Source organism: Ceratotherium simum, chromosome 35, assembly GCF_057802395.1.
Source record: "Ceratotherium simum simum isolate JZ-2026a chromosome 35, ASM5780239v1, whole genome shotgun sequence".
In the NCBI taxonomy this organism is placed as follows: Eukaryota; Metazoa; Chordata; class Mammalia; order Perissodactyla; family Rhinocerotidae; genus Ceratotherium; species Ceratotherium simum.
The window spans coordinates 7,279,371-7,301,109 of NC_141934.1; the positions used below are offsets into that span (position 1 = coordinate 7,279,371).

The 21,739-nt window shown below is 42.2% G+C and overlaps 1 protein-coding gene across 5 annotated transcripts in view; it reads left to right on the top strand.

Moving 5' to 3' along the window:
• The first annotated feature begins 1,324 nt into the window (after window positions 1-1,324).
• PRR14L (proline rich 14 like) overlaps window positions 1,325-21,739 on the top strand; it is a 75,598-nt gene continuing 55,183 nt past the window's right edge. For 3 of the 5 annotated variants that reach the window (XM_004429742.3, XM_087423932.1, XM_087423933.1), the window contains exons 1-2: window positions 1,325-1,449; window positions 10,020-10,544. In XM_004429742.3, coding sequence (XP_004429799.2) covers window positions 10,071-10,544 — 474 coding nt within the window. In that variant the 5' untranslated portion in view covers window positions 1,325-1,449; window positions 10,020-10,070. The remainder of the gene's footprint in view (window positions 1,450-10,019; window positions 10,545-21,739) is intronic. The other 2 variants (XM_014786950.2, XM_014786951.2) reach the window with 2 other exon arrangements.

Below are 21,739 nucleotides of genomic sequence, written 5' to 3' on the forward strand. Positions count from 1 at the left end.
GTATTCCTGAATGCTTTTATTTTTTTTTAATGTGCAGAATTTTTTTCTTTAATTTTTTATTTATTGTAGTAACATTGGTTTATAACATTATATAAATTTCAGGTGTACATCATTATACTTCTATTTCTGCATAGCTTACATCATGTTCACCACCCAAATACTAATTACAACCCATCACCACACACATGTGCCGAATTATCCCTTTCACCCTCCTCCCTCCCCCCTTCCCCTCTGGTAACCACCAATCCAATCTCTGTCTCTATGTGTTTGTTTATTGTTGTTATTATCTACTGCTTAATGAAGGAAATCATACGGTATTTGACCTTCTCCCTCTGACTTATTTCACTTTGCACAATACCCTCAATGTCCACCCATGATGTCACAAATGGCTGGATTTCATCGTTTCTTATGGCTGAGTAGTATTCCATTGTGTATATATACCACATCTTCTTTATCCATTTGTCCCTTGATGGGCACTTAGGTTGCTTCCACGTCTTGGCTATTGTGAATAACGCTGCAATGAACACAGGGGTGCATGTATCTTTACGCATTGGTGTTTTCAAGTTCTTTGGATAAATACCCAGCAGTGGAATAGCTGGATCATATGGTAGTTCTATCCTTGATTTTTTGAGGAATCTCCATACCGTTTTCCATAGTGGCTGCCTCAATTCCCTCTTGAATAACATTCTTTTCCTTCCTTCAAATGTCTCTTGAGTTAGTCTACTTGTGCTGGACACTGTACTAGGTGTTGAGCATAGAGTGACGAACAAAACAGACAAGGGTGGGAAGGGACGAGGATCAACGAGTCAATAACGACATGAAACAAAGCAATTTCAGCTAGTGTTAAAGCTAAGAAGAAAGGAGCATCTGGAGGCAGATTGGTAGTCAGTGAGATTAGAAGGAGCAGGGGAATGACAAGACCTAAAACACTGATTCCACTTATAAAAAGATGTTTTGGGTTGCCAGAGTGGAAGACGAGAGGCCCATAGAGTTGCAGCCATCCAGGCCAGAAAAATGGTGGCCTGGGCCAGAGTGGTAGCAGTGGAGACACACTCTGAGCCCTGGGGCTCAGCACGACAGGGTCAAAAAGTGTGTTCCCCTTTAAGAGTCCGGGCCGCAGGGGCGGGGCCTCGGGCCGCTGGGGCTAGCCGGGGTCGGACGTCCCCCACGGGAAGAGCCGCCCCTAGGAGTGAGCGCGCGCTGTGCGGGGGCGGGACGTGGGCAAGCCCGCATGGCTGGGTCGGGCCCCGGATGAGGAAGTGCGCGCGCCGAGGTGGGGGGGGGGGGTGGGGGGGTGGTGTTTAACCATAGAGACGAACAGGCGGTGGCGGCCGGAGCGCCCCCGGTCTCTCTCAGCTCCGTAGGCTCAGGTAGACTTGGCGGCGACTGGGCTGCGGCTGCAGAGCCCGGGCCGGCGGGGCGAGCGCGGGCCGCGGAGCAGGCCTCAGGGTAAGAGGCCGGGGGCGGGAAGGCTTCGGGCATAGCCGCCCCGTCCCACTCCACCCTGAGGGGACCCTCCACTGGGCAATGCAGGCTGAAGGGGAGCCCGCCCCCCCCCCCGGGGCATCGAAGGGAACGAGGCTGCTTTGCGGGCGGCGGAACGACCCGCGGAGAGGGAGGAGACCAGGCCCCGCGTCGCGAGGGGGAAACGGCTTCTCCGAGTCATGGCTCCGACGGGGAAGAGATACTCCCTTTCAACCTCGATGCGGCGGGGGACCCCCAACTTTTCTCCCCGGGGAGGATGACGCCCCTTGTCGTGGGCGTACGCTCTTCCTCAGCTCCCGTGCATTTATCGGCAGAGGGAGACTCGTTCCCGGGGTGCGAGAGGGCGATTCTTAACTTATTAAAAGAGGGATAAGAGATAACCCCCAAACAAGACCTTTCCCCCGTGTTGGTCAGCACCCTCCAGGTGAAGAGCGAGACTCAACTTGCCTAAAAGTGGCAGAGAGGATCATCCTTCCCTGTAAAAGAGAGACTTACCGCTCTCTTATTTTTCGCCTTTACCCCGAGATATAGAGGAAGACCCTGAATTTACTTTATAGTGTTAGAAGTCAGCCTTTCCCTCCTCCCCCAATCATGTCCACAGAGGGAGCGTCGCGCCTCTTCTTCCCTCAAGTCTCTTGGTGTGCAATGAGCTCCTTTCCCTTGCAGTTACGAGCATGGCGTTTGGAGTGTGATAGTTGCAAGCCTGGGTCTCCCACTTCCCATCTTTGTGACCTTGGCTAATTGTTTAACCTTTCCCAGTCTCAGTTAGTCCATCTCTAATTTGGCTACTCTTTTCGTAGAATTGTCATAAGGGCTAAAGGAGAATTTGTGTAAATTCTTAGTACATAGTAACCTTTTGGTAAACTGTTACTGTTACTTAATTTGTTTTTTAAAAAAAGGAAACTAGTATCTTCCACAGAGAAACATGTTTTTCCATGCATGTCTCCTCCCATCCCTCCCCACCCCCATCACAAGGGTGCAGCCCATCCTTTCTCACAAGAAAGGAGACTTTTCCCCTGGGGTGGACAAGGAGGCACTTCTGCTACTTTTACGTCCTACCATACTCCCCAAATTAACATAGAGGGCCTCAATTAGAATAATCAGGAAAAAAGAGTTTTGTTTTTGGAAACAGGTCTGTACTCCAAGAGGGAAAGAGACCTGATACCAGAAGCCAGCGTTTCCTTTGTCCACAGAAACTATCACTTCTTCCTGACTGGATTTTCTCCCACTCCCCCTACTTGCTCTAGTGATGAAAAAGCTTCCTTCTATCTGCACACCCCTCACCCCCAAAGAGGGAGATTCCAGCTTCTTTCTCTTGCTCTCTCAAGAAAAATAAGAAAAATAAGTCTCTATACCTTTGAGAGGAGGACTCTTTCCTGCTGTATATTTATAGTGGCACAGATGGTTTCTTTTCTTCTCTTCCTTTGAAAATCTTTTATGCAGTGAGTCTTTGTCAGTAGAAATTAGGAGCATTTTCACTGTTCCACTCCGCATGTGGAGATAGAAGGATCCTTTTTCTGTAGGCTCATAAAGAGAGGAAAAGGAAACAGTGTATGATGCTTTTGAGATTTTCTGCACACTCCATGTTGAAGAGCTAGGCCCTGTTTAGTATGTGGACTTCCTTGCGGCACTTTGTTTGTCTAGAGATCTTGTTAAAAGATTCTTCTTTCTCTGTCCCTCAAGAAGAGGCCCCTTCTCCGAATTCTTTCATGGAGGGATTGGCTACAGTGTTCGAATCTTTGGAAAAGAAAGCCCCTTTCTTAAGGTGAAAGGATTGTTGGGAACTTCTGAGGGCCTGATCATTATTGTCAGTATTGTCCTTTGACACAAGTGTGGCAGCTCCCAGTGTTACTAACTGTTCTTTAAAGATTTTTATTTATTCAGTTTTTCCCCCCAAAGCCCCAGTAGATAGTTGTACGTCATAGGTTCACATCCTTCTAGTTGCTGTACGTGGGACTCGGCCTCGCGCTGGACGGAGAAGTGGTGCCTCGGGGCGCTCCCGGGATCCGAACCCGGGCCGCCAGCATCAGAGCGCGCGCACTTAACCGCCAAGCCACGGGGCCGGCCCAGTTACTAACTGTTCTTTAAGAGCAGCCCCTTAGCATTGGAATTAAAGGGAGGGGAGATCTTCCGACTTGGGATTGTTGGGGTACATGGTTTTGTGTTCTGCTGTTTTCTTTGTTTGATTTTTTTTTCTATTTTTTGCTTATTGCTGTAAACTTTGTGCCCCCAGAACTTTTGTTTTGGGGAGTATTGGAACAGCTAAAGTAAAAGTTGCCACTTTGTCATGTTTTTAGTCTTAGGTGTTCTAATGGGATTGAGAGCTGCAATGTTAATCTTTCACTGGTAGTTTGGTTTTTGTTTTTTTTTTCCCCTTGCTTTTGTTATTTGGTGGGATAAGAATTAACGCCAAATTGCCTGAAGACACGTGAAAGAAAAGCTTTCCATCTTTTTTGTATGTAAAGTATTCTTAAATTACCCCTTGGATGCTTGCAATGGGGATTAGTCTGAGCTGTGTACCACCATTGTTGGTGTCTGTAGGTGTACTTTGCTGAAACAAAGTGAAATAGAAAAGTTATCATTTAGAGTCAGAGGATTTTTATGGATGGCAGGACCCTTTGACATTATTTTAACTTGTTTATTTTACGTGTGAAAAACAAGACCAGGAAAGTGAAATGACACACTCTAGGCCATGCAGCTAGCAGGATAGGGACCCTGGTCTCCTGACTTGGACACCAATACCTAGACTGCTTCCCAGCACTGCATCTACATTTGAGACAGAAAGATCTTGAGATGATTGTTCTCAATTCAGAAGAATTTCTTCTTTTATTGGAGTAACTTTACCTAATACTCTCTATAAATTTATAATGTCTTCTTTTTTCAGGAATAAATTCATTCCCTAAACAATCTAATTCCCATTTGTGTTATAGTAAAGATGACAAGCCAGTAGCAGCTGGCAAGAGTTGTTTGTGAATCTATGGTTTATTTTTTGCTTATACCTCAAACTAGATAATTACTTGGTGTCCTCACCCAGTAGGTTGGTTATAAGTCATTAGGATTAAGCTGTAAATCCTTGTCTTGATTTTTATAAGCACTTTACTCACTCTTTCCTCTTCAAGTTTATTTAACACTCTAATGTAAGAACTTTTATGATTGAAGCAGAGAGCTGGCATTTGGAAAGATACAGATAAAATAAAGGGTTACTACATTTACCAGTTATTCTTTATTGCTGCGTATTTGGATCTTGGGGAATAATGTTTAAAAATTTTTTTAACATAAGTAATATATACTTATTGTAGAAAAAGAAAAAAAGTACGACATACAGCTAAGTCATTCGTGATCCCATCACCCAGGGTAACACTCAGTATTTGGCTTAAGTTCTTTCAAACCTTTTCCCTATGTGCATACTTATTTTACCAAAATAAAACAGTCCTCGTGTTTATTTAGTTTGATAAACTATCCCAGGCAGCTTGCTTTGTAGAGGTATGTTTCTACACCGTCATTTTTAATTACTCCATTGTATTCAGAAATTGTTTTAAAGAACTCGAATGTCTTGTTAATATTTTGTTCTATTTCTGCAGTCTTGTGGCATTACCGATATTTTGATAGATGGCTAAAATAAGAGTTTGTTGATGCAAACAAGTGAGCTGAGAGTAATTTTAATCTGCTACTTTAGGCTTGCATCTAAATATTACTTCATCTCTGAGGGTTCCAGCCGAGGCACTCAGCTGTTCTTGGTAACTCAGCTGCAGATACTGCTCAGAAACTTGAGGACCCAGGATTGGGCTAGGAGAAAAAGGAGAGAATGTCTGTTTTGGTTCGATAGCCAGTGTGCCTAGTTATTTTACAGGTTGAAATTCTTGGAATTCTGTCTCTACCAAACAAGAGTATCAAGAGATGATAGCTTTGTGGTGTTTGGCTTTTGTAAATTGGAAGTTATCTTTTGGTGACCAAAGCTTTAAAATTCTATTTTGGCCAATCCCAGTTTACAGTGTAGATGGAGGCATAGAGAAGGGAAGGTAATGGCACTGTTTTCCCTGAAGAATATTTTGAGCTATTTTATGTGATTATCAATGTTGCCCCTTCGTGATAAAGATCTGTTTAATAAATGTGTTTTTGTGCATGATCCTGTGTTTGAAACAAAATCCTGAGTTAGGACTGTAGGGATGGAAAGTTGTGGGATTTGTTAGCGACACTGTGGGAGTTGAGTCCGTGCGGCAGAAGTGCTAACTGACAGCAAGTGGAAGGTCAGATACAGTTATATGAGGATTCAAGTATGAGCTCTAGGATAATGGGAGGTGCCGTTCGTTACTGAGGGAGGTGGGGGTGGGCAACAGGATCAAAACTAAGCATGTAAGTTTACGGAGGGCATCTTATTCATCCTTGTTTCTCACAGCTTTTTTTTTTTTTTCTTTTTTTTTTTTTTTAAAGATTTTATTTATTTATTTTTCCCCCAAAGCCCCAGTACATAGTTGTCTGTCATAGCTGCACATCCTTCTAGTTGCTGTATGTGGGATGCGGCCTCAGCATGGCTGGAGGAGTGGTGCCTCGGTGCGCACCCGGGATCCGAACCCGGGCCGCCGGCAGCGGAGCGCACGCACTTAACCGCTAAGCCACGGGGCCGGCCCCTCTCACAGCTTTGCATGTAGTAAGATTCAATTATTTGGATTGAATGGGTTCTATCTTAGACCTGTTAATTTTGGGAGGTGCCATCCTAGTGAGTGAAACGTTAGGTCAGGAACTTGAGAATAGGTTGGGATTAGGAATAGGTTTCTTTTTTTAAAAATCAGCCTTATTAAGGTATCATTCTCATACCATACAATTCACCAACTTCAATTGTACAATTCAGTGGTTTTTAGCATAGTCACAGAGTTGTGCAACCATCCCCACAATCAATTTTAGAAGATTTTTATTGCCCCCAAAAGAAACTGTCCGTTAGCAGCCACTCCCTATTTCTCCAATTCTCCCAGCACTAAGCAACCGCTAATCCACTTGTGACTGTATAGATTTGCCTACTCTGGACATTTCATATAAATGGGATCTTATGTGGTCTTTTGTGACTGGCTTTTTTTACTTTCCATAATGTTTTCAAGGTTCATCCATGTTGTATCACAAATCAGTACTTCATTCCTTTTTATGGCCAAATAATATTCCATCATGGATATACCACATTTTGTTTTTATCCATTCCTCAGTTGAGGGACATTTGAGTTCTTTTCACTTTTTGGCTATTGTGAATAGTGCTACTACGAACATTCATGTACTAGTTTTTATGTGGACTTATATTTTTTTCATATACACCTAACAGTGGAATTGCTAGGTCATGTGGTCACTTATGCTTAAAGGGACAGTTTTGAATCATGCTCATAGCAGAAAGGCTGCAAGAAAAGATGAGGTCGTCAAAAAAGTGAAACCTGACAATAAAGACATGTCAAGGATTAAACTTTTGAGAACACCCACACCTCAGTGGCGGGCAGGGGGAGAGGAGCTCTTGAGCACAAGCTGGCAGAGTGACTCATGAAGCCGATAGCATCAACGAACCTGCGCTCTTTTACAGTATCCTTTCCTGCACTTATTCTTCTGGTCTGTATGTGGTGTGACAACTGAAAACTGGATTGTGTCTGTTATTGGGAAAGGGAAACTGAACCAAATTAAAATTGAGCACTTCCTACCTTTTTTTGGCATCAAATGGCAATTCCACTTTAGCTGTTAACCTACACACACACACACACACACACACACACACACACACACACACACTCACACTAAATGGCCTAAAATCTACAGTGCCCCTAGAAATATCCAGGAGGAGCCGGCCCTGTGGCGTAGCGGTTAAGTGTGTGCGCTCTGCTGCTGGCGGCCCAGGTTCGGATCCCGGGCGCGCACCAACGCACTGCTTGTCAGTCCATGCTGTGGCGGCCTCCCACATAAAATGGAGGAAGATGGGCTTGGATGTTAGCTCAAGGCCAGTCTTCCTCAGCAAAAAAGAGGAAGATTGGCGTGGATGTTAGCTCGGGGCTGATCTTCCTCACAAAAAAAAGAAAAGAAGAAGAAATATCCAGGAGCTAGAGGAGAAAGGGGAACATTGTAGCTTCAAAAAGAATGCATTTCCTCTCAGTGCTGTTGATGAAAGGGTTTCCTTTGATTCTTGCCATACTCCTGTCCACAATAGTTTTTCTCTCCTCACTTTTTTGAATTCAAGTTTCTTCATCAACCCTCCTGTGTTACCTAAACTTTATAGACCAGCAACCTGAAGTCCTATAATCTCTAGTATTTAAATCAGTAGTGTAGTGTTATATCCTTTTACCTTTCGGCAGGGTTCCTTCAAAACATTAAGGTCACCCCATGGATGAAAGCATAGGAACGTAAGTAAACCTTCCACCAGAGGTTAGAAAACCAGGAGAAAGGCAGAACTGTCCCAAACGAGAGGACCTGTCATCTGCCCTTCTTCAGCCCCCAGTTTCAGTCCAGGTAGCACAGGTCAGCAGATGGGATGGGACCTTCTGTGCAAGGAGGAAAGATTGTAAACCCAGGAGTATTTCAGGAGCAGGGTACTTTTTGACCTGGAGGGCAGAGCACATGCCTTTTATGTAAGTGATGTGTGGGTTCCCCTGGATAATCAGGGTAGGGATTAAGACAGGGACCAAGGAAGCTGAGTTGTAAAGATTTGTATGGTATGTTGGAGATTCCCTGCTGCTCAGAAATATGAATGTGGTCAGTGGAGAGAAGGTGGGACAGCTCAACAGTCAAAACAATTTCGTATCCAGCAATGGATTTCACTTGTATGTAATATGTTTATTTGGGGAAAAGGTGGATGTTAGCAAGTGGTAGGAGTAGAAATTGGCTGGCTTTCTGAAATACCTTTCCTATGAGCATTTTGGCCAAAGGGATTTGCCATCAATACCTCAGATAAATCCTTGTTATGAACTCTAAATTGCCATGTGTCTCTCATCTTCTGTCTTCTCTTGTTAGGGTCAGGGAAAGCATCAAGAATGGAAGCATGTAGTATTTTATTTTGTTAACCAATTTCCGCCTTGGTTAGGGCAAAGTGGATTTTTGTTGTGGAGACTGCACACATTTGGTAGACTAAAATGGAAAAGTTACTAGCCAAGAAACCCTGGTTCCTAGTGTACCATTCCCTAACTGTGTGTGTGTGTTTTGACTACTTTATTTTATTTTATTTTATTTTTTTTTTTAAAGATTTTTTATTTATTTTATTTTTTCCCCCCAAAGCCCCAGTAGATAGTTGTATGTCATAGCTGCACATCCTTCTAGTTGCTGTATGTGGGACTCGGCTTCAGGATGGACGGAGAAGTGGTGCCTCGATGCGCACCCGGGATCCGAACCCGGGCCACCAGCATTGCAGCGCGCGCACTTAACCACCAAGCCACAGGGCCGGCCCTGTTTTGACTACTTTAATAATACAGTACTGAGCCAGCCCTGAAGGCCTCGTGGTTAAAGTTCAGCGTTCACTGCTTCGGTGGCCCGGGTTCGCTTCCCAGTTGCGGAACACCACCACCCGTCTGTCTGTTGCCATGCTGTGGTGGTGACTCACATGGAAGAACTAGAACGACTTACAACTAGGATATACAACCACGCACTGGGGCTTTGGGGAGGGGGAAAAAATAATAATACAGTATTATGAACTACTTAAATATCCATATTTTAGCAAATAACCCATGTTTCCACTACCCAACGCAAGAAGTGAAACATTACCAACACTATGAAAGCTCCCCCAGGTGTCCCCCTTCCTTCTTCTCAGTTAACATGTAATATTTTGGGCAGGTCACTTTTAACCTCTTCAGGTGTGATGTTAAGATCTAAAATGGGAAGATGATAGCTGTCCTACTTAGCTCACAGGATTGTTGTGAGAATCAAATGAGTGGTGTCTATGAAGGCACTTGGAAAATCTCAAGACGCTGAATAAAAATCAGGAAGGATTCTGCTAAAGAGCTAATTTAGTAGTGTCTTTTGCCAGCCTGGGTAGATACAGCTCAGGTGTTTGGTAAGCAGTAAAGGAATAGAATTCTGTTTTCTCTGTATCTTCTTTCATAGAGAATTCTTCCTGAGGAAAAGTCAGTGTATCAGATTCTTCAGAGTCCCTCAGTATGTATTCATTCAATAAATATTTACTGAATACCTACTGTGTGTCAAGCACCTATTCTGGGCAGTGGGGATATAGCAGTAATACCCTGGAAAGAAGTAGAAAACCATCTTTTTCTTCTAGTTCACATCGGGTCTATCCTTGGGTGCTTAGACATGTCTCACTTTCATCTACATTTGTTGGCCCTCCAGATTTAAGTTGAGAATTGCTCATAAGGCAATATTTGAATTGAGATTAGACAGATGTCTGTTAAAAGTTTAAGGTGTTTATTTTTCCACACATTCACAGTCTATTAAAGAGGATTTTTTGGTGCCAGATAATGCTGGCATTTGAGGTAGAATTTTTTGCCTTATTTTAGCCAGTTTGAGCTGAGATCCTTCTTCTGCCCTATAAGGTTTTAAACTTTTATCCCTTCCTTTGATTTGTGTCAGGGTGAACCGTTTGATGTAAAAGACTTGACTCCATAATCTACATCTGCCCTAATGCTGTCATCCGGAGTAGAGACTCAGCCAGTTCCACTTGATTCCTCCATGTCTGCCGTGGTACAGGAATTATACTCGGAACTCCCAGTAAGTGTCTCCAAAGAGCTTCATGCTGACCCTGAGCCAAGTGTGATTCCAGATGTAAAACCTGGAGCCTCAAGCTCTCTTATAAGTCAGAGTAGGGCAGTGCCCTTGGAGCTGCAGAGGACCCATGCGGAAAGTTGTTGTGAAGAAACCCCTGACACCTTGGATGATGGGGGTGAGCCTGGGCGGTGTGGGCTGGTGGACTCCACGGCAGCAGGTTCTGTGGCTTCTGGGATCTTGGATAGGGAAGAGAAAACCAAAAGCATGGAGCTAAAGGTCTTCAGAGATGGAGGGGACCAGGCGGAAATTGTAAGAGACCCCTGTGAGGGAGCAAAGGAAGACCCATGTCAACATTCCACAGCTGCTGAAGAAAAGATCAGCCCAAGTCAGGTAAGAAATGAGATCTTGATTCAGTTGAGTGTGAATGACAGCTTTCCAGGTAACACTTCACATGATAAAGTACGGACGCTGACAGGTAGCTTATGATTTCTTCTTGAAACATTTCCAAAATGTTGATTTTGATGTTAACTTTCTTTTGATAATCTTTTAAAACATTTATGTCATAGACACTTGAAGAGAGGAAGTGCTTGTCTAATGAAAGTGTCACTTCTCTGAAGCAGCTACTGTATATGGAATGTTGAGTTTCTTTGTGGTGGTCATATGGTATTTCTGCATCTGATGTTAAGAAATGATGTGTACTCATTCCTTTAGTTTTGGTAGTGTCATGATTAGGATGGAGTGAGATGTCCAGAGATAGCTTTGAAGGAGGCTGTTGATCCAGGTAGGGCTTCATAGGGTGGATATCCTAGAGTGATCTCCATATCTTAGAAGCTGGTCCTTAGCGTCACAGGTCCAGAAACTTGACTTTTATGTTTTAGTACATCAGAGGTGATGGTTTCCAAAGGACAGACTTCTGCTAACCCACTTCATGAGAGGCTAAAGTATAAATCAGAAAGCCTGTTTTTTAATTAATACACTATAAAAAGTGGAATCATTACTTGGTAGGACAGGAGAAATCAGATCTCTCTCTGAGTAAGATGGGTTAGTTAGGTGAGACTAATGGTTAATGAGCTGTGATAGCCTGATGGACCTAAATGATTATACCTGCCAGGTGGACTAGGCACCTTGGATGGTGCCTTAGACCAGAGGTCAGCAAACTTTTTGTCAAGGGCCATATAGGAAATATTTTAGGCTCTGCAGGTCATATGGTCTCTGCTGAAACCACTCAGCTCTACCATTGTAGCATAAAAGCTAGCATAGACAGTATGTAAACCAATGAGTGTGGCTGTATTCCAATAAAATCTTATTTGTAAGTTATATGTGCTGCTCCGTGGGCTGTAGTTTGCCAACCCCTGCTCTAGACTCACTAATAAATTCATACTCTCTGGGTTTCTTTTTTTTTTTTTTAATAAAGAGAAGAAACAATCCTGTTTCTTCATCTTTTTTTTTTTTTTTTTTTTGTGAGGGAGATCAGCCCTGAGCTAACATCCATGCTAATCCTCCTCTTTTTGCTGAGGAAGACTGGCTCTGAGCTAACATCTATTGCCAATCCTCCTCCTTTTTTTTACCCCCGAAGCCCCAGTAGATAGTTGTATGTCATAGTTGCACATCCTTCTAGTTGCTGTATGTGGGATGCGGCCTCAGCATGGCCGGAGAAGTGGTGCGTCGGTGCGCGCCTGGGATCCGAACCGGGGCCGCCAGTAGCGGAGCGCGCACACTTAACCGCCAAGCCACCGGGCCGGCCCTCATACTCTCTGGGTTTCTTGGACTAGGCTGCATTCCCCACCTGATAAATACATCATTTGTTTACACAGATTACAGGTTAATTGATTGTTGTTAGTAGGCTGCATGTTATTGACCATAATTAGGAATGGGTAAATGATTAAGTAACCATAATTAAGTAACATGATATCAAATTTTACGCTGTGATGACCTGTCTTTAAAAATAGAGTTAAATAAGTGAGGTAACAAATTTAGGATCTAAAAGTTTCTTACTTCTTTTTTTTTTTTTTTTTTTAATAATTTTTATTTATTTATTTTTCTCCCCCAAAGCCCCAGTAGATAGTTGTATGTCATAGTTGCACATCCTTCTAGTTGCTGTATGTGGGACGCGGCCTCAGCATGGCCGGAGAAGCGGTGCGTCGGTGCTCGCCCGGGATCTGAACCCGGGCCGCCAGCAGCGGAGCGCACGCACTTAACCGCCAAGCCACGGGGCCGGCCCTCTTACTTCTTGATATGGTGGACTGAGTCTAACAAGATGAAAAGTTTCTTACTGCAATATTTGATATAAAAGTGTGTTATATATATGAGGTGTAACAGATACAACGTAGCACTCATATGTCTATTTATATATATACATACTATCCAACCTAACAACTAGAAGATTACTGTCTCCCTGTTCCTTTTTTAAACCATCCCCTTTCTCCCTTCCAGCACCACCAGGGGTAAATACTACTTTGAATTGTGTAAAGCAAAATGAAATTTAATAGATAGAAATGTAAGATTTTGTACTTGGTTCCAAAAAGTGAGCTCCACAAGTGAAAAAAAAGGCAGAAATATTTATGGGGAAACAGAACACCTGCAAGTTTGGGCCGTTTGGGCTGGTCACTTAGAACTGACTTTGTGGTGTGGCTGCCGAGGAAAGCCAGTTTGCTCTTAATATATGTGAACAGAAATGTGTTCGCTGGACTGAGAGATGGTGGCTGTGCTCTCTTGTGTGCTGTTAGCCTACAGCCAGAGTAGCACACTCACAGGCCCCTCTCTCCCCAGCACTCAGATAAGCTCAAGATGCTGGGCATGTGGGGTGTAGAGGGAAGCAAGGAATGTGTCAGCATTGGGGTTCCTGACCAAAGTGGATCCTGTCCCCTCTCTCCTCCCCATGCTGAACCTGGTGTCATGTGTGGGAGGAGTATAGAAAACCAGGAATGCATTCATGGGTAAGAGTTCACACTAAGGACAAAATCAGAAAATGCACCATGGAAGACTGGTTGCTGGGTATGTCTTCCTATGAAAGAGAAGTAAGGGAAGCCTTCCAGGATTTGGAGGGCTGTCAAGCAGAATGGTTCTGTTGCGCACAGTTAGACTTGGTGGGAGACACGGGGCAGTGGTGGCTCCTAATCATTCTCAGGTCATAGGACCCTTTGGAAATCTGAATGAATGCAGCAGACCTCAGAAAAGCAGACATACCATTTCAGAAGGTTTGCAGAGCCCAGACATCCTTGGACCTCAAGATAAGAACTCTTGCTACGTTGGCAAAACACCACAAACACAGCCAAAAGACAACGGCAAATTAAGAGAACATATCTGCAACATATATCAGAAAAGGGCTTATATCTCTAAGATATAAAGAACTCTTAAATCGAGAAGGAAAAACCCGATAGAAAAATGGAGGAAAGACTTGAATAGATAATTCGCTGTGTGTTGTGTGTATGTGTGTGTCTATTGTGCTTAAACACATGAAGAGATGGTCAGCCTCATAATTAGAGATGCAAATTTAAACAACTCGTGATACCACTTTTTACCTGTCAGGTTGGTGAAGATGAAAAATTGTGACAACATATCTGATTGGGAAGACTGAGGAAAAAGATATTCTCATACATTACTGGTGGGAATGCATACTGGTACAACTTTTCAGAAGAGGAGTTTGGCTACACCTAACAAAACTACTTGTGACCCAACCTGTTGACCCAGTACTCTCATTTCTAGTTATCTACCTTGAAGATACACCTCCAACAGTATAAACATACATATACACAAGGTTATTCTTTGAAGCAGTAGTCATTATTGCAGACTATTGGGAGCAACCTAAATGTCTACGTACAGGGGAGAGGTTGAATAAGCTATGGCATATAAATGTCCATACATGGAGCATTATGCGGCCATAATAAAGAGTGAAGATCTCCGCATACTCATATGGAGTGGTATTATTTCGCCTCTATACTCTAAGACTAAATCCAAAAAAAGAACAAAACATTTTGGTAAATTTGTTTTTCACAAGGGTGTGGCTTAGCAATTCCTAAACTACTTTATGTGTATTCTAGGGTTGAGTGAATTGGTGAATTTTATTGTGGATGATGAGAGCCAGGTTTCTCACTGAAAGAGAAAGAAATTACAAATAGGAGGGGAAAGGGATGTTGCTATGAGGAACCCTGTGGTGTGGAATTGGAATTGGAGTTAGCAGTATGAACTTAGGGTTTTTAATTATTTATTTATTTATTTATTTATTTTTTCCCCCAAAGCCCCAGTGGATAGTTGTATGTCATAGTTGCACATCCTTCTAGTTGCTGTCTGTGGGATGCGGCCTCAGCATGGCTGGAGAAGCGGTACGTCGGTGCGCGCCCAGGATCCGAACCCGGGCCGCCAGCAGCGGAGCACGTGCGCTTAACCACTAAGCCACCAGGCCGGCCCAGGGTTTTTAATATATACAGATAGATACAGAAACGTTTGCTAAAATGTTTTGTTCTTTTTTGTGTGTGTGAGGAAGATTGGCCCTGAGCTAACATCTGTTGCCAATCTTCCTCTTTTTGCTGAGGAAGATTGGCTCTGAGCTAACACCCGTGCCCATCTTCCTCTATTTTGTATGTGGGACTCCTGCCACACATGGCTTGATGAGTGGTGCGTTAGTTGGTGCCCGGGATCCGAACCTGGGAAACCTGGGCTGCCAAAGCAGAGCACGTGAACTTAACCACTCCACCACTGGACCGACCCCAAATGTTTTGTTCTTTTTTGGATTTAGTCTTAGAGTATATAGTCAAAATAATGTTTCCCAAAGTTACTTGGGTTGCTTTTCTTCTCCATCCCCCCTCCCTTAGTGTGGTTCTGTTCTTCATTTGTGTGGGTGTATGAGATAGGGCCTAGAAGCAGTGACACCTCATAGCAGTGAGTACACTTAGCACCCAGGTCTTGGTTTCTATATAACATCTTCCAATTAAAGGAACCAAAACTCTTTGGAGAAATGCTGTTTCAGTTCTAGCACAGGGAAAAATACAAGATAAGCCTGGACAGTTTGTGGTGAATTGCTCAGAAAATTATGGGGATGTATCAAAAGGACACAGGAGCCAACTTGGAGGGATTCCCAGTGGCCAAAACTGGGATGATTTGAGCTTAAAATAAATAATGATAGTAAGGAATTATAACTCATAGAATTAAATAAATATCATGAACCCATGCTGATATAAAATAATTGAATAAATAACTTGAAAGCCCTTAAAGAATTCCCGTTAATATATATAAAAGGAATGATAGAAATAAAAAAGTCATCATTTGGCAGCCATCACAGTAATAATCATCTCCAGCAGGGATCACCAATGGATATTAAAACTAGTGGCTAAAAGTTTGAATGAGCAACAAATATTTATATAGTCTCAAAGTATCTCCCCACAAGATATTTAATAATTACAAAGGGGAAAATAGTAACTTCACAGTGGAGAAATCTGGCAGACCCCACCTGAACCAAGTGATGGGAGTTCACCTGCCCAGGAATGAGGCACCCCAATGCCAGGTGCCTCCTGAGAGGATGCACTGAGAAGAACCAGCATCACTTCTGTGGGACTCCTGCCCCCAGAATGCCTCACCAGAATCTGGTCATGAGGAAACATCAGACAAACCCAGATTGAGGGACTTTCTTTCCAAAAGTGTGCAAGTTATGAAAGATGAATACCTAAGGAACTATCTCAGTTTAAAGGAGACTAAGAAGATATGGTGACTACTTCTGATAAGGGCTTAATCTCCAAAATATATAAAGAACTCATGCATCTTACCAACAAAAAAACTACCAACCAAATTAAAAAATGGGCAAAGGACCTGAACAGACATTTCTCCAAAGAAGATATACAGATGGCCAACAGACACATGAAAAGATGTTCAAAATCATTAACTATCAGGGAAATGCAAATCAAAACTACAATGAGATATCACCTGACGCCCGTCAGAATGGCTATAATTAACAAGACAGGAAACAACATGTGTTGGAGAGGATGTGGAGAGAAGGGAACTCTCATACACTGCTGGTGGGAGTGCAAACTGGTGCAGCCACTATGGAAAACAGTATGGAGATTCCTCAAAAAATCAAGGATAGAACTACCATATGATCCAGCCATCCCACTGCTGGGTATTTATCCAAAGAACTTGAAAACACCAATTTGTAAAGGTACATGCACCCATGTGTTCATTGCAGCGTTATTCACAATAGCCAAGACTTGGAAGCAACCTAAGTGCCCATCAAGGGACAAATGGATAAAGAAGCTGTGGTATATATACACAATGGAATACTACTCAGCCATAAGAAACGATGAAATCCAGCCATTTGTGACATCATGGATGGACATTGAGGGTATTGTGCAAAGTGAAATAAGTCAGAGGGAGAAGGTCAAATACCGCATGATTTCCTTCATTAAGTAGTAGATAATAACAACAATAAACACATAGGGACAGAGATTGGATCGGTGGTTACCAGAGGGGAAGGGGGGAGGGAGGAGGGTGAAAGGGATAATTCGGTACATGTGTGTGGTGATGGGTTGTAATTAGTATTTTGGTGGTGAACATGATGTAATCTATGCAGAAATAGAAGTACAGTGATGTACACCTGAAATTTTTACAATGTTATAAACCAATGTTACTGCAATAAAAAATTAAAAAAAATAAATAAAAATAAAAATAAAAATAAATAAAAGGTTGTTTTGGAAGACATATGTGCCTTTCAGAAATAAAAAAAAAAAAAAGACGATATGGTGACTAAATGCATCGTGGATTGGATCCTGGTCCCAAAAAAGGATGTTATGGAGCCATTATCAAGATTTGAATAAGATCTATAGATTAGTTAATAGTATTATATTGGTATTAGTAATTGTACTGTGTTTATTTAAGATGTTAACATTAAGGAAAGCTGGATGAAGACCATACAGGAAATATTTTTAACAATATTTGCAAGTTTTTTTGTACATATGAGAGAAATTATTTCTAAATCAAATGTTTAAAAATTTTTTAAATTTGAAATTATAATAATAGTAAAAAAATTCTTCTTGCTAGAGGAAGACAGAATTTAATATGAGGTATTTTTTTTTTAATTGGTGTTTTAATGGTTTTTAACATTGTGAAATTTTGGGTTGTGCATTTTTGTTTGTCCATCACCATGTATATGACTCCCTTCACCCCTTGTGCCCACCCCCCACCGCCCCTGGTAACCACAGTCCAGTTTTCTCTGTCCATGTGTTGGTTTATATTCCACGTATGAGTGAGATCATACAGTGTTTGTCTTTCTCGTTCTGGCTTATTTCACTTAACATAATATGCTCCAGGCCCATCCATGTTGTTGCAAATGGGACGATTTTGTCTTTTTTTATGGCTGAGTAGTATTCCATTGTATATATATACCACATTTTCTTAATCCACTCGTCAGACGAGGGACACTTAGGTTGCTTCCACTTCTTGGCTATGGTGAATAATGCTGCAATGAACATAGGGGTGCGTAAGCCTCTTTGGATTGTTGATTTCAGGTTTGTTGGATGGATTCCCAGTAGTGGGATGGCTGGGTCATAAGGCATCTCTATTTTTAATTCTTTGAGGAATCTCCATACCGTTTTCCATAGAGGCTGCACCAGTTTGCATTCCCACCAGCTGTGTATGAGGGTTCCTGTTTCTCCACATCCTCTATGAGAGGTATTTTTTAACAGGTAGACCAGTCTAGAAATGGATTAGGTTACCCAGGGAAGTCATGTTTATGAAGAGACTGAGTGGACTGTATGTCAGGAATATAGCAAAGCACATTCCAGTTTGAACAAGCAACCTCAGAGGTATGCTTTTCCATCCTGAGATTCTGTGATTTTTCTAGTAGCCTTTGATTTGCCTTTAGCAGCATTCCACCGACTTCTTTTCCTTCGTTTCAAACCAGCAAAAGGCCCACAATCGGACACTGGCTTAGGTTTGGGGAAGAGTACTCAAAGACTACTACTTACTTGCCCCTCTCTGTTCCCTGGACCAAAATCAGTCAAGGCAGAAAAGGCTTCAGTGGAGCACGGCTCCAGGTATAAGAGCTTGCTGTAGTTGTGAAAGATGGCCACCTAGGCTTCCCAGGCATGTATTGCATGAGTTGAATGAATTTAGCAAAGTTAAGTCGCTTGGTAAATTTCCCGGTTCATGGAGAACTACACCAATATTTAGAATTAGAAGTTTATACTTTTCTGTAACTTGAGCTCTGATGAAACCTAAACTGATTTTGTTAAATATTCATTTCATTCACTCCTTTAATCTCTGTTGAAGTCATTATAGGTTTTTGTTTTGTTTTGTTTTTTGGTGAGGAAGATTCACCTTAAGCTAACATCCATTGGCAATCTTCCTCTTTTTTTTTTTCCTTGAGGAAGATTAGCCCTGTGCTAACGTATGTGCCCATCTTCCTCTACTTTGCATGTGGGATGCCTCCACAGCATGGCTGATGAGTGGAGTAGGTCCGTGCTCGGGATCTAAACCTGCAAACTCGGGCTGCCGAAGCGTGCAGAACTTGAACCACTCAGCCATGGGGCCGGCCCCTATTATAGGTTTGTTGTTGTTAAAAGAAAAACAACAAAATATGTGTCATTTTATGAAGCAATTTGTTTTTAAATGTTGGTCTTAACACTTTTTTTGCTTTTTTAAAATTATTTTAAGATACACATAACATAAAATTTACCATTTTAATCATTTGTAAGTGTACAGTTCAGTGGAATTAAGAACATTCACATTGTGTAACCATCACCACCATCTATCTCCAGAACTCTTTCATCTTCCCAAACTAAAACTGCATATCCATTAAACGATAACTCCGCGTTATCCTTTCCCCCCAGCCCCTGGCAACCGCTGTTCTCTTTTCTGTCTATGAATTTGACTACTCTAGTTACCTCATATAAGTGGTATCGTACAGTCTTTCTCCTTTTGTGACTGCACTTAACGTTTTTTAAAGATCCACTGAAAAAGTTAAATATTCCAATCATGAAAAAAACCAGCAAAAAATAATTCTTTCCTACCTTATGCCTTATGATTGTGTCAAAAAGGTATAAAAACTTGTAACTAATTTTGTGCTTTGATCAGGGACACTCTATTACTGGGGAGAGGGGAAGAAAGGCGAAAAAGAAGAAGGGGAAATATCTGAGAATAGGCGCAGTGGAAGGGACAGCTGCAGAGCCGACTGAATGGTGAAAGAGCGTATTCATTTCTGAACTCCACACTTACAGGAGAAAGATCACAAACTGTGGTGCATGCAAAGATTACCAGCCAGGATGTGGAAAAGATTGGTGTTAAGAATAAGATATAAAGAAAGAGATTGCTATGTGACATCCCACACGGACGATTTAACATTGAAAACTTTACACTGTGCTTGGTTTTTTTGTTTATTTGCTTTTCCTGGTGCTTAGATATAAGCTGTAGAGTGTTTAAGTTTTTATTTATTTTTATTTTTTCAATTTTTTCTCATAATGGTAGATCTGCCTGGGTTGAATGTGTTGTAAAAACTTTGGTTCCAGGATACAATACTTTATTCATACTCAACACAGACACAGAAAAAGTTCTGAATTGTCTGTTAGCTATAACATATGAAGGCTCAGTATACATTTTTTGACAGATCTTTTTTTTTTTTTTTTATGTGAGGAAGATCAGCCCTGAGCTAACATCCATGCTAATCCTCCTCTTTTTGCTGAGGAAGACTGGCTCTGAGCTAACATCTATTGCCAATCCTCCCCCCCCCCCCAAAGCCTCAGTAGATAGTTGTATGTCATAGTTGCACATCCTTCTAGTTGCTGTATGTGGGACGTGGCCTCAGCATGGCCGGAGAAGCGGTGTGTCTGTGCGCGCCCGGGATCCAAACCCGGGCTGCCAGTAGCGGAGCACGCGCACTTAACTGCTAAGCCACGGGGCCGGCCCTTGACAGATCTTTTAAGGTATCCGGACAGGGAACATGATGTAAGGAAGCACAATGGCTGTTGATCACTTGAAGTATGTTATGGTGTTGGAGAAACTTGTTGTTTAATGGCATATTCATAAGAGACCCAATCTTGTGCAATTTGTATGACTTTACTTAAATGAAAGAGTGTTGCACTATGCCCATTCAGCTTACTTCTCACCCTGAGTCTGTGATCCTAAGGGAAATTTGCAGTAGTGTGAAGGAGCTTGCTATTTGCTTAAAAGAAGATCTTACTGGAAAGAATTCCTTTTCAGTGATTTAAAGGTGAAAAAATATGAACTTCATGCTCTCAGTAGTAAAATTGGTGACCGTAAGCTGTTCTCTGTCTGCCAGGGCATTGTTGTCCCCACAGTGATGGTTTGCCCGTGGTTCTCATCTCATGTTGTTAACAGTATGTGACAAGAGAAGTACCCAGAGCACCAGTGGCATACTGCTGAGATTGAAGATAGAACTTTCTCCTAATTATTGTAGCAGTTCTTTTAGAGAATTCATTGCGGGGAAATATTATTAAATGCCTTACCCAGTTAATGTGATCAGCACCTTATGTAAAGTCACCAGTTGTTTCTCTGAATTGAAATAGGTAGGTGGAGGAAAGTTCCTTTTTAAGCTTTGTAAAGATGATTTAAAGTTACTGTACAGTGGTTCTTTTCTAGATTGCAAGTGTAGGAAACCGAAAGATCCATCTAGAGATACAAAAGTTTCTTTTCAGAGTGTTCTTCCCTGTGAATGTAATCATGGCTGTTTCACAAACGTGAGGAAGAAGGAAATACCTCATTTGCTCCCTATTGTGGCCCTGTCATTGCAGACTTCAATGTGTAGGCAATCCCATCTGAAGATGGGACCATCACTGCCCTTCCTTACCCATCTGCCTCTGCCTCCAGCTCAAGAAGCTCAGGTTTGGAGGAGCTCAGAGGGATCTGGTTATAAGCGGGGCTCACGGCTCAGGGATACATCAGGCCCTGAGGAGCTTCCAACTACCCTGCTTATAAAAGCAGAAGAGCCGGATGTATGTTCATTTCCCTCCTTAAGACGTTTGTGTTTTTTTCCTGCTCTGAACTAGTCTCATAGGAATGAATCAGAGAATTGCATCTTCTCCGGGACGTACAACCAGCTTTTAATGGGAAATAAGATTACAGATGAACAGTAAGAATGGTTTTCAGGACTCTCTAAAATCTGCCAAAACTTTGGAGAAGTATTGAAAGTTGATTTTGTGTGTGTGTTTTTTTTTTTTATGTCGTTTTAATAAGTTTTTTTAATTTTTATTTTATTTATTTATTTGTTTCCCCCAAAGCCCCAGTAGATAGTTGTACATCATAGTTGCACATCCTTCTAGTTGCTGTATGTAGGACACGGCCTCAGCATAGCCAGAGAAATGGCACGTTGGTGCGCGCCCGGGATCCGAACCCGGGCCACCAGCGGCGGAGCACACGTACTTAACCGCTAAGCCACGGGGCCAGCCCCGAAAGTTGATTTTGATTGCAAGCAGTGGGCAGGAGGATGACATGTTGGATGTGCAAGGCAGAGAATTTGTGTGCTGTCAATTTGAAAAATAAATTGCACTGTTATGTGGCATTTCTTATTGTATATTTTTATGTATTGTATATTTTTGTATATATAGGATATATTTCTTACATAGTTTATAGAATGCTATAAACTA